At 36.3% G+C, this 13,497-nt stretch overlaps 2 protein-coding genes across 3 annotated transcripts in view; both read left to right on the forward strand.

Annotated features, from left to right (window-relative positions):
* The window catches only part of LOC306884192 (uncharacterized protein), a gene marked incomplete at both ends in the record, with an annotated part of 29,134 nt that extends 21,720 nt beyond the window's left edge, over window positions 1-7,414 (forward strand). The window contains 2 exons of the mRNA XM_079439913.1: window positions 2,443-2,715; window positions 7,189-7,414. Coding sequence (XP_079296039.1) covers window positions 2,443-2,715; window positions 7,189-7,414 — 499 coding nt within the window. The remainder of the gene's footprint in view (window positions 1-2,442; window positions 2,716-7,188) is intronic.
* LOC306884663 (transforming acidic coiled-coil-containing protein 2-like) overlaps window positions 7,386-13,497 on the forward strand; it is a 28,514-nt gene continuing 22,402 nt past the window's right edge. Inside the window, exon 1 of one of the 2 annotated variants that reach the window (XM_079440730.1) lies at window positions 7,386-7,858. In XM_079440730.1, coding sequence (XP_079296856.1) covers window positions 7,791-7,858 — 68 coding nt within the window. In that variant the 5' untranslated portion in view covers window positions 7,386-7,790. The remainder of the gene's footprint in view (window positions 7,859-13,497) is intronic. The other variant, XM_079440729.1, reaches the window with a different exon arrangement.

Consider the following 13,497-nt stretch of genomic DNA (forward strand, 5'->3'; position numbering starts at 1 on the left):
TATTGTAAGGAATGAAGTAGATTACACAGGACTTTATGGGTTCAGTTAAGATACCTTTGCTCTTGGTAATGTGCGATAAAACACCTCTGTAGACAACTTGTTGCTGTACTAAACCGGCATTTTAGACATGAACCCATAAAATGCTGTGATTACATATAGTTTGTGGCATGTGAATTTACTTGATTATATTTTGGAGATGGTATTTTGAACTATGTGGCTTTTGAGGGTTTGTATATAAATGAAATAGAGTGCTAAACTATAGCCTGATGGTTTTAGTCAGCCATTTTAGGCTAGCTACCAACTTTCCACGTGCACAAGCTAATATTATCTTGTTAAGATAACTGTGCAGATTTTAATAAAAACCTATAAAATGCCTTATGTTTCCCTTCAGTAGAAACTGGAGAATATGTTTATTTTCTGTAGTTATTTAGGAAGTTGCAAATTTACTTATAAAGTCTTGCTGTTAGCGCTTCACCCACAACAGCTGAATGAAAACAAAATGTTAAATTTGAGAGCTCATGCTAATTTTTTATAGTGCCTACCACAAAGTTACTAAATAGGTCGCATACAACAGGCTTCTGTGTTCTCAACTTTCACACATTTTATGTCGGGCAGATGAATATGTAATTTCCAAACTTTTCCATGTAATTTTGCTAGTTTATTCCACATTTGTTTTTCATTTCAGTCTACTTTATAAATCTACATTTGATTTTATATACAAATGAAACTGTGTGGATGCAATGGCTCCTGTGTGTGTGTGTGTCTGTGTGTGTGAGAGAGAGAGGTGGCTTGGAAACCTTGTGATGCATGACAAGAGGGAAGCAACAGTTACCATGGCAACAATTATTAGCCATTGCAGTATAGTATTATAGTATTACGCAACCCCTCGTAGCTCAAACCTGACCACACCGTACTCATCTAATTATGCCTTAGATATTGCTATCAGTCAGATTGTAGTTAGGACTGTGAAAAAGCTGTACGTCGGCTGTGCTAACAGTAGTGACGTCGTTATTTTTATGACTGCTAACACTCCAGCTCCACCCTGCTGCCTTTATTTAGTGTAGTCTGTTTGCTATTAAAAACCATGTCTGGACTCATTCATATGGACACAGCTGCTCCTGGGTGATTAGATTTTGTGTTTGTGCTCCTCCCATTAACTCTGGTGCATTAGAAACCTTGTTGTGTTCATTAAAGTTGTGGTTTGTGGTTATGTCTAACATGCAATCTCCCATTATCCGGCTAAAGCGAAGGAAGAAGAGGATCGTAATACTTTGATGCGTGCATAGACCTGATTAGAGTGCAATTCTGCGACTGTCTACAACTGTTTCTGATGAGATAGAGCAGTGCTATGTACAGTTGTTTAGGCTGTGTGGTGGAGTGAGTTGTATTTTTAGTATGTGACATGAGGCACACCCCTTGACAGGAGCAGCTGAAGGGCTGTCTGCTGTTCTGCCTGTTGGATTAGGTTTTGTCTGTGATGCTGCTCAGCTATTGCCATTTTTTCCCTGCCGAGAGTGGAGTAGGGATGGTAGGAATGATATGTGATTTATTATTGTATGAGAAATTTGATAGGTACTGATTAAAGTAGTAAGTTTTGTATAAATTTGATTCATTAGTGAACAAATCAAAGAACAACTGATTGATTTATAATTCATAGCAAATATGAATCCACTACCATTAAAGCGTTTAGGATTTGTAATTTTTTTTAAATGTAATATTTTAAAAAAAGATACTTGTGCTCATTAACACGGTATTTATTTGAGTATGTTAAAAATAAAATACAGTAAAAAGTATTATTATGAAATATTATTACAATTGTAAATAATTGTTTCTCTTATAATTAATTATTAAAATGTAATTTATTCCTCTAAAAGCAAACTGAATTTTCAGCAGTCATTACTCCAGTCTTTAGTATCACATTGATTTGATGCTCAAGATTTATTATGATTAATGTAGAAAACAGTTGCTAAATATTTTTGCCGAAACTGATACATTTTGGATTCTTTGATAAATAGAAAGTTCAAAAGAGTAACATTTATTTGAAATATAAACCTTTTGTATAAATGTTTTGTATAAATTGAATAAATGTCTTTGTTATTGTAATAATTTATTTTCTGAATAAAATTTATTTAAAAAAAATCATACTCCTTTTGAATGGTAGTCTATTTATTTATTTGGCTTAGTTGTGAGAATTGTCATTTTAATAATAATAATAATAATAATAATAATAACAATAATTAAAAAATATATTAAATAATATATAATAATTATAAATGGAATAAATATCTTGCTTAGCTGATGTCTTAAATCTGAGATGGCAAAAAAACTTATTTCTGTTGTGTACTATGATAATGGTTCTTATATGAACGATTTCATGGGAAACACTGCGTCTCTCCTCACCATTCCCTGTGTGTTTGCCTGTGTATTTGTGGTGTTGTGCAGGTCTCCTCTGGTAGAAGCTACTGAGAGCAGTGAGCCTGTCCCCTCTCCCTTATCACTCCTACCACAGCACGACACTTCTCCTGCCCTCCCTGCCCACCTGCTCCAGGACACAGTCGAGTTCCCCACACCGCCCCCTACCCCTCCGGATAGGGCTCCCCCTGAGCCTCAGACCCTTCCTCCTGCTCCTGCTTCTTCTGGTCAACCCGAGGCTTCCCCTGCTGCTCCTGTGCCTCCTCAAATCCAACAGCTCCAGCACTCTGAGCCTTCAGCAAGGTAGGATATGATAATTTGCTGAGTGTGCTAACTGATTGTTTAACAGTGTACAGTTTTTTTTCTTCTTTAGAAGATTGTGAGGATGCCACAAGTGTTAGAGATACTGTATGCTCAAATTTAGTTTGTATTATTTTTGCTTTGTGGTTATTTTAAGAACCTTGGATGATTTTGCCACTCATGTGCCCTCCCTGCGTGGGCAATACAGTTCACATCACGAGGCTGCTTTCAAATGCTCTTTCTTCATCCATCTAGTCTGTTTTTAACTATGAAACTGGTGAGAATTTATGAATACTGATTAGATTTAATTAAATCGATCTGACTGTTTTGTTTTGTTGACTGCTACTGAAAATAATAATAGCACTGATGATCCTGAGGGATTTGTGTCATACACTGTATGTACTGTATGTACAGAACTGCACACAGAGTACCTCATCATAACACCCTGTTTCCTCTGTGTCTGAAAGAATTGAAGCACCCACGAATTAATTTACCATTAAGATTATTGGCACCAGGCTTTGTATGCATCTTTACAACACTGTATATAGAGAATATAGTGGGCCTAAAATCATTTTTAATTCATGCTTAAAATGTATGAAAGTCATTACATCCACTTGTTATACAACAAAATGTCAAACCAAGTGTCACGTGTGAGCAAATGTTTCTAGACCTTTTCTCAGGCCTAAATTCCATTTTGTTGATATTTTTCATTTTAACTCATTGTTTCAAGGTGATTGTCATGGAGTGTGCTGCTACTATTGTAGGCGACTCATTTCCATTTGTGCACATTGTTGTAAAGGTTTTTATTTCTACATCATTCGGGGGCTTGTAGTGTTTGGATAGAGAGCAGGATGACTCAGCCACGTTGACAGGCGATGAGCTCAGCTTGCATTTCTTCCATCAGACAGCAGAGGGCGAGAAAGTGTGTATGTGTTTCTTTCAGCGTTGGAACTGAACTCTGCTGCCCACTGCAGCACACAGCTTGTAAACACACATCAAAACAGGCATACAGCCTAAAAACTGACCTACACTGTCAGGAAAAAAAATGTGCAAAAATTGTACCTTTAGTTTGAAGCTGGGGCATATACCCTCAAAAGTACACCTTTTGTATTTACCCATAAAGGGAAGCAAAATGTAGATGCAAGAACGTAATCTTAAAATCTTACATGTAAAACGCAGCATTTGCATAATGAGATTTATTTCAGAAGTGCACCACCATCCAGCCAAATATAAACTGATGTCCTGGGGCACCAGCTTGATGCATCTCAACATAAAACATCCATTAGGGGAATGAAGACTGTCCCCTCTGCAAACAACTACCGTCTTTATCATTTCTCTCACATTCTCACATTTTTTCTCTCTCTTTGGAAGGTCATTTGTATTATGTATGATTTTGCATTCACTACTGTATGTATAAGTTGCCAGTATCTGAAGACAGTACAGTTCAGTTTTTAGGACACGCTCGGGTAAATATTTGCACTTTTGTATTGGCAAAATGTAGCTCTATATACCTGTATTCATCATACTGGTGGCAAACTGAAGGGTTTTTATGGTCTTTTAACTGAACTTGTTCATTAGCGAATGAATAAAAAAACAACAGATTGATTCATAATTCAAAGCAAATATGAATATGGGTCCCTGACCAAAAACAAATGTTGAGTATGCTCTCCTTACTCATATTCTATGTTTGACTGTTAGTTCAGCCTAGATACTAAAAGCCCATGTTATGAATCTTAAAAAAAAAAAACTGCCTTTGCAGTATCTTTCAGTGGCTGCAACGCTTGAAAATGTAATTTTCAATTTCCTGCATCTGAGCATAGGATGAAGTTGTCAGTACACACTATACACTCTCGCTGCGTGTGACAGCATTGTTGTACATTTCTTTTATTGTAAAATAATGAGTTGTCACATGTCTTCCAGCTGTCTGACACAGACAGCAATTAAATTGGTGACAGGTCTTTAAAAACCCCTTTGCTGTTGTTATAATTTATCATGGACGGCTGTGTTTTTCATCACTTTTGCTTTTAAAAATCAGAGTGAGAGAAAAGTAGCCCCTGGCTTCTGCTGAGAAGAAAACAAAAGCTGCATATAGATGCTGTAGAACACGGAGTTCCTTCTGCTGGCACAGAATTTTCTATAAGTAATAAAGCATATATCCTTAAATCACTGAGCTGAGAGAAGGGAAGTCATAATATGATGAGAGGTTTGAACAGACTAGCGGTCTCCAGCATTAGGATGCTTGGCTACAGAACCAGTGACGTTGACTAGCCTAGAGCCTTGAACATGCCATTGAATCTCATTTGTGTGAACACCCTCAAGCTAGAGTATTATCACCCTCTGTGTACTGGTGCATGTTTTTGCTTTCTGCTTTTTATTTTCTATTTTCAAAAAGTTTTGGTAATGGCAGGCAGTGGAATTGTAGAAGAAATGTGTTCCCCCCCCCTGCCTAGTACTAGCTTTTTCTCTGGGCTAAAGGCATATGGATCATTATTTATCTTGCTACTTGTATCGTAATATTTTATGTTCATATAAGCATACTATTTATTGAAGTCAAGCCACATGGTCATCACATTTAAAAAAAAAACAAATTGTTTCATAAAAGAATGTGAAAAAACTTGAAAATAAATAATAGCCTACATTAAAAAGAAAAATGCATGTCTTGATCTAATGTTTTACTAAACTTTGACTATTGTAATTAATTATTAACTGTACTAATTAATTATTTTTGGACCATTAGTCAACAAATTCTCAGATAACGGAGCAGTTAATCTGAGGCTTGTAGGAGTTTTCACCACTACTCCCTCTCATTCACACCACCCCATTGAAACTCAATGAAAATTCAATGAGCATTAAGGAGCCACGTTCCTTCTCTCTGAAACCTTATCCACTGCTGTTGTTTGCCGGGTAGTGTTGCTGTACAAAAATGAATGCTTTCTGAAATATTTTATCTTGTATTTTATAATGTTTTTTGTGCAGTCAATAATTTCTTCATTATTTTTTTTCTTGAAGAGTCACTGCCCATTTTTCCTATTTTTGGGAAAGGCCCGTTGCTCAGGGTTTCAGGTTCATCTTAACTTAGCTAATGTCTGTTTCTTTAGTGGTTTATAGCCATGTCATATACAAACACAGGAACACAACAAAGCTTCAGTTAACTTTGGGGCATGAAGACTTTCCCTACACTGTGTACAATCCTCAGGCGCTATACTGTAAGTGAATAGGCAGATCTGTGCGAAAAGCTCTTTGTTCTGCTTTCTCATGAGTGAACAATAGATTTATAATCCTCATGTTTCAGATGCCCCCACCAATGTCCCAATTTCCCACAGCTGCTGCTGTCTCATGCTGTAAATCAATATGGATTAGCTCGACCTGTGTGAATCGCTGCTGCTCCCCTCCAGCCTCGTAATCTCTTTTCTTTGAGTTGTCTCATTTTCATTTTCATTTTTCCAGATCATACCTACAAACCCTTTTATAACATATTAATTGCGATTTTGAATATATGTGTCATTTTAAGGACATTGGGACTGATGGCTGCTTTCTGCCAATATGTCTTTTTGTTCTCAGGGGTGGGTTGATATATCATGAGTTTGACCTGAGCAAACAGATAGATCTGAAACTTATGAAAGAACAGCAGTTGTAAATCAGAAAGTCCTTAAGTCTGATGTACATGCAATTAATTTAAACTTTATTAGTTGATTTGTTTGGATGTTGCTGTTGATTTCATGATGTCCATCAAAACTCATTTGACAGATTTTTAAAGCTTTATCCCTCACAATGTAGAAATGCACTTTATAGAATCAAAGAATCTTAGCATGTAAAAATTAATTGCATTTTTAATTATGTAAAGAAGTAATGTAACGTTTTTCATGTTTGATGCATATTATCAAGCTGAAATTGTTTATACTTGAATACATTTTTCATCAGATGATGAAAAATCATGACGAATGAAACAAAAACCTCTGTATTAAAGAGAGAGTTTACCCAAAAATGAAAACTCTTTTAGCATTTACTCAGCATTATGTTGTTCCAAACTTGTATGAATTTCTTTCTTCTGTGGAACTAGAAGATATCTTGAGAAATCTCATTGATTTGTTATCAATACAATAAAAGTCAGTGGGTTCCAATGATGTTGTTTGGACCCTATGTTCTTCAAAATATCATCTTTTGTGTTCTGCAGAAGAAATAAAGTCAAAAGTATTTTAAGTATATTTTTCAAGATACAAAATGCCCTAGGGTCTCTCAGACCCCAAACAGACCATTAGGGTTATGTTTCTGATCCAGTTAAGTCTCTATAATGTGAGAAACCTGAAATATCACTCTACTTTCACAGGGGAGAGTTGGTGGTGTGATTTAGTGCAATAAAAGAACAATAAAAACACAGAGAAACTTTAAAAGGTGTTGCATAACAAAAGAAAGGAGTGACCGCATGCCTCTGTTTCTGTGTCTCGGTGTGTAAAAAAAGAGACCTGTGTCTTTCAGCTTGGCATGGGGTCGGCTATTGTTTGCATTCGCTGTGCTGATCGGCACAAGAGACCTCAAATCGACAGGGAAAAGCTCCTCATCTTTTAAAGCACTCCGTTCCCTGTGGAGAAAGAGGGAGAGAGAGAGCAGAGCGAGTGAGAGAGTTAGAGAGGGAGGGGTTATGGAGAAAACCAGCAGCCGCTTCGCCAAACACCACAACAAGCCTATGAGAAGACAGAGTTGAAGACTAGAGAGCAGGAGCATCGCTTATTCCCTCCCTCTTCCCTTGCACTTCGCATCCTTCCACATCTCTACCCATAAGGCTTAGCAGTCCTGTTCAATTGTTGTCAAGGATACAGAGAAAGATACAGCCTTCTCCTGATGCAATGTAGACAGAGACAGAGAAGGAGTCAGAGAGACCGAAAGTAAGGGATGCTGAGGGCTGAGAGCGGGGCGCTTGTACGCCCCTGATGCCATCTGCTCCAGATCTACTGTAGCAAAGCAGCGTGTGTCTGACTCCAGCCCAAGGGCCCTCAGGACGAGAGACGTGGAGGAACAGGAGGCGCAGGTTGGGGGGAGGAGGAGGGAGACGGGTACCAGTGGAGATCATATAGCAGAGAATGGGAGCAGTGGAGTCCGCTGAGAACGGACAGCCCCCCTGTCCCTCTCAGGAGCGTCCCGAGAGCATGTGAGTAAGAACCAGAGGAGCAGATAGGAAGGTTCTTGATGACCTCATTGTCGTTGTTGTTGTTGTTGTTGTTTTCAAGCACCTGATTTGCTCACCTGGTTTAAGGCTGCATGTGAGTATTCCTTCAGTGATGCCTGTGCTGTGAGAAATAAGTAATAAGTGTAGTATTTGTCAGAGAAACTGTATTCACAAAGGAGGAGAGGATTGTTATTGTGTCTTTGTGATGTCACAATCAGACATGATGTTTATTTACATTAGCCGTTTACTGGCGGTAGTAAGGCTCTGTATGTGTTTTTGCTTATGGATGTGTGCGTTCCAGTCTGGCAGGCTTGCAGATGTCTGGAAGGGGGAGTAATAGCTGTATTTTATAGGAGAGAGATGTGTGTTTTTGTGGGGGATGGAGGCTAATGCTGCAGCATTGAGAGAATGAGAGAGATGCTGCTGAAATAGAACACTGAGATGTGTTGGAGAAAAGGGGGAGGGGGAAAGAGAGAGAGAGTGAGGCTATTTATGTTGTAGACATTTAGAAAAGCAGTATGGCATTGATCATGACAAACACTTTGTGTAGGTGGAGTGGTGTTTATATTTCCCTATTGGTTTCTGGTATAAGCCTGCTGTAAATCTAAAGGAATAATTCACCCAAATGAACATTCTGTCATCATTTGCGGTAGAAAAACACATGATCTCTTTCTTCAGTTGAACACAGAACAAGATATTTAGTAGAGTGCCTAAGCTGCTGTTTTCCATATGAATGTAAATGGTGAGCTCTGATTTTCAAGGCCAAATATTTAGTAAATAATGACTTAAATTTCAATCAGCCTGTACAAAGCCTTTATATTGCTTAAGCAGATTTTAAATATAGTGTGCAAATCATATTGACTAGTTTTATTATGCATTTATGGTCTTCTTTTGACCTTTTTTGGAGCTTGACAGACCCTGGTCCCTATCCACTTTTATTGTATGGAAAAGAGCAGATATTTTGCTCATTTTCACTTAAGAAATAAACCCATACAAGTTTAAAACAACATGAGGGTAATTACATGATGACAAAAAATGCAACCATTTTTTTTGTGCAACCATTCCTTTAAAATAGTCTATTAACTAATTGTGTATCTTTGTTTATCAAGCACATTCTAACATCTAAGGTATTCTACTGTATTTAATCCTCATCCTATTGGTCACAATGGTGATTTTACTGTTGTAACTGACCTTTGTTCAAAAACACCTGGAACTTTCTTGGTCTAGGCAACACAGCTGGGGATGATGGGAAAGTTCGAACCTGCTCTTGAGGTCTGTGCATTAAGTACAAGTATTGTAGCACCATACAGTGCTGCTCATTCAGCCATGACTAACATAGCTTTTAGCGTCTAAAGTTTGGCTTATGCAACCCCCTTTTGAGAATTCTTACATAACAGTACCTGCATAGTTTATGTGGGAGTTTGAACCTAAACTCTAAAAGCTTTGTTTTATTAGATTTGTCATTTAGTTCACTTACTGTACAAGTAGCTCCTCATGACAGAATGGAATCTGGTGGAAGAAGCTTTTAGCATTGCCTTTTATAAAATATTGCATTCATAATCCAATATTTTAATTTCCTATACAAGCCTTTATTTTTAGATATTTATTTTTGCATTCATCAAGAGTTGGCTTCACCTCTGCATAAGCACTGTAATGCACTTGATGCACTTCTATCCCATCATCATTATTAATATATATATAAAATTAATATATATTTTGAATGTATTTAAGTAAATGTTTTAATATATTTTATATATTAAAAACCATAAAACTAGATATAAATAATAAATGTTAATATTTTATAAACATCGTTATACAAGATTTGGGGTCAGTATGATTTTATCAAATGTTTTCCAAAAGCCATTTCGCTTATATTCATCTAGACTGCAGTTATTTGATCAGAAATATATTTTAAAAAGTAATTTATTCCCATGTTGGCAAAAATGAATTTTTAGCAGTCATTAATCCAGTCTTCAGTGTCATAAGATCCTTCAGAAATTATTGTAATGTGTTCACTTGTGCTCAAATAATATTTCTTATTATCATTGATAAGTACAGTTGTGTTGCTTCATATAATTTTTTTTCAGGATTCTTTTATTAATATAAAGTTCTAAATAACGTCAGCTATTTTAACAGTAATCTTTTGTAGCATTATAAATGTTTTTGCTGTCACTTTTGATCAATTTAATGCACCCTTGCTAAATAAAAGTATTAATTTCTTTAAAAAAACAAAAACAAACAGACCCCAAACTTTTTAGTTGGTAGTACTTCAACCAGATTTGAATTGAGCTGTGGTGCTCAGGGAACACACATTCAAATCTGGCTTCTAGGATTTATTTATTTTTAATACTATTTTGTCTGTCTTTTACCCCATAATTCCCTGTTTCTTTTCCTTTTTTTATATCAGTTTAGTGGCAAAATATCTAAATGAAACGCATTCTGATGTGAACCATTACACTGAATCATTACACTGTGATGTTCATCAGGCTTTTAATGAAAAGAAAAAATGAAAAAAAAAAAAATTTATATTTCAGTTCTGACTTCAGTGTCACTAGCACTTTCCCTCTTTAGAATACAGATGCCATATCATGAGCAATGACATTCAGAACTACTGGTAGACTGCAGGAGATTTCACGCACTGCTAAGCATTCAACTATGAAGGCTGTAATCATGTGACCTGCAATTTCTTTCAACTTTTCAACTGTTTTGCACATACATATTTGGGCATGCAGCCTACTATTGGCCAACCACCGCTTTTGTGATTTCCAGGTTATCTGGAGGTTGCTATTGTGTTGTTAGGACTATTCTGGTATTCATGTAGTATCACGACAAGTTACAGTAGGCTGACATAGGGTTCATGTGTCTTTTTGTTCCAATGGTATTCTCACTGTGTGATGTTACCATGAGTCCATAAGACATCTGCTATCTTTTTTGACAATGTAGTGTCAAAAAGATCAACATGTGGGGAATCAGATTTGAGATGTCCGGTTTGGTGGTGCATATAGCCTCGGACACTATTAAATAAGCTCAGTGCTGCAGGAGATCTAGCGCACACAAAATATTGAGAGTATGCCTAAATTATTTGATAGTTCTGGTAGTGAAAGCTGGAGCATTGCTGCATCGCTCCAGAGAGGAAGCAGTTCTTTGCTGAGGAACCTTTGCCCTGTAGTTTATATACACTGTTTTGTGATACTGAATCACTGATTATCAAGACATTATCAAGAAAAAAAAATCATTTCTCACTGAGAGTAACTTCAACTTGAGCTGCCTGGGATTATGCCTCTAATGCCTGTATTATATCTCTTTGATTTAACTGTTTAATCAGTTTATATAGAGACAAATAAAGTGTTGAATAAATTCTAGGTATAAGACTGCCAAAAGGAGTGATTACCTCGTAAGACACTGTTACTTTAGGTAAACTTCAAGTTAACTTCTAATTTAGGATTGGAAACTGGGCCTATGTTTGAAATGGGATATTAGAATACTATTTACAATTAGTATAACATGTACACACCAGTTGGCAGAATGCTATTATTCCAGTTGGAGCACAACCTTTGTCTCCCTCTACTGCTCAACATCTGTCATTATCATAATCTCTAGTACACACTGTACCCTCTGGCATAAAAATTAGCATATCACAACCTTTTATTAATTTAATTATTTTGTACCAAGATGCTTTTTTTCTTAAGCCTGTTTCAAGTTCGGTTATGCTTACAATTAGAATTTTAGAAGATTAGGGTTAGTTAGGGTTAGTGATATGTTAACACCATTATTAGCAGATGTGTTTATAGAGCTGTTGTTTATTTCACTCTCCTCTCTGACAGACTAATAGCTGTCCTTTTGGTTCAGGTTAGCTTTATTTGAACAGCATTGTGGGTTGTCACGCTCACAGCAGTGTCTGTGGCTGGAACCCAGCAGTGCTGTTCTGTGCCAGACAAGCCTGGCCGTCTCCAAGCAGATGAATTCACCTACAAATCCCTCATGTCTTCTGTCTCCCTTAGCTTTTCACATTGTTACAACTCATTTATTGCAGATGTTTACTTGTTTACTAGATATTTTGTCCTGCAGCATCTGCAGATTCTTATGCTTATTATTTTAATTTACTGCATTTTAAATTTACAGCTGGAATTTGCAATTACTTCTGTCTCAGTAGAATTAATAAAAATGTTCAATAAAATTAAATTAAGAGGTATTATGTTTTTTCCACTATCTTAAGGAGAGTTTTAAATAATAATAATAATAAAAAAGCCTAGGATGTGGAAAACCCATTCATAGTTTTTTATAACCCCCAAGTGAAACATAAGCTTGATGATATAGCATTCCACCTAATTTCCTCTGCAGACTTTTCAGAAATAAATCAGCTTTTTATTTTCCCATACCACAAAATAAATGTTTTTTTTATATGTGCTAATAGACTTCCAGTGCATATGTGGATCTATGTGAAAGAGAAGGAAATTTGAGGCTTCGGCCAGGATTTTGTGCACATTGCCAGTGTGTGCGTTGTCTAGCACATGGGAGCATATGTCTAGAAAGCACTGTCACCATGGCAACAGTGTGCTTGCCAGATATGTGAAAATGCTCAAGTGATAATTATCTCACCCAATGTCATTAACGCACTGAAAGCTGTAAAATTAGTCTGGAAGTCTTTTGAAATTCACTCCTTGCATTCTGTATATATCGCAGCACTTGTAAGAAGCATACAATTTATATTGCTCTAATTCTCTACCTTATTAAATTAGAGCACTGTATCCCAATGATTTTGTGTTTGAACTGTATTTATTGATTATTTTAACCTCTCATTCATTCATTACCAGTATATCCTCTTACACCATTATTGAAAAGCTAGTAGTTGATGCAATGCAGAGGGGCTTTTGCCATTTAGTGTGCATTTAAGTTTTTTAAATAAAATTATACGATCAGCAAGCATGCATGTGCTTTGTATGTGTTTGTCAGGAAAGATATTGAGTACTTCCTTCCACGCATTCTGTTGAGGTTAGCAGTGCAATGAAGAGAAAATCTCTCATTTTGCTAATAAACTGCTGGGTATTTCATCTCAGTCATCACATTAGCAGGCATATGTCATTTTTGGTATCTGTTTAATTCAAATATACTGTAGGTACAGTATTTGAATGAATTAACTGTTAATTTGACTGCAAAAATTTGACTTAGCACTATGGAAGACCACTATCATTTTGACATGCTGACAAATGTGACTCATGTTTGTAAGTGTACACCCTTCAGATACAGAAATATACGATTAGATACAATACAATACAATACGATACAACTTTATTGTCAGAAAAAGTCTGACATTTTTCTTATATTACAGCTGGTTCACTCACAATTACAAGACTTTAACACATAGACAAAAGACAGACAGGACCCTTAAAAAAAAAAAAAAGCTATGATACAGATTTAATTTTTGTGTAAATTATTCAGGTCTAGATTAAAGAATACTTTAATCAAATTTGATTTGATTTTATTCATTCATTCCTATGGAAGACACCATAAGGCTGGTTTATGCTGATTTGCTCCTGGTCTAGATTGTGTTGCTGGTTAAGATGCCTGGTTAGCATCCCATGCTGAGGACTAGGATCCAAAACACATGCAGGTTTTTTTTA

The sequence above is a fragment of the Barbus barbus genome (assembly GCF_936440315.1).
Source record: "Barbus barbus genome assembly, chromosome: 18".
NCBI lineage: Eukaryota > Metazoa > Chordata > Actinopteri > Cypriniformes > Cyprinidae > Barbus > Barbus barbus.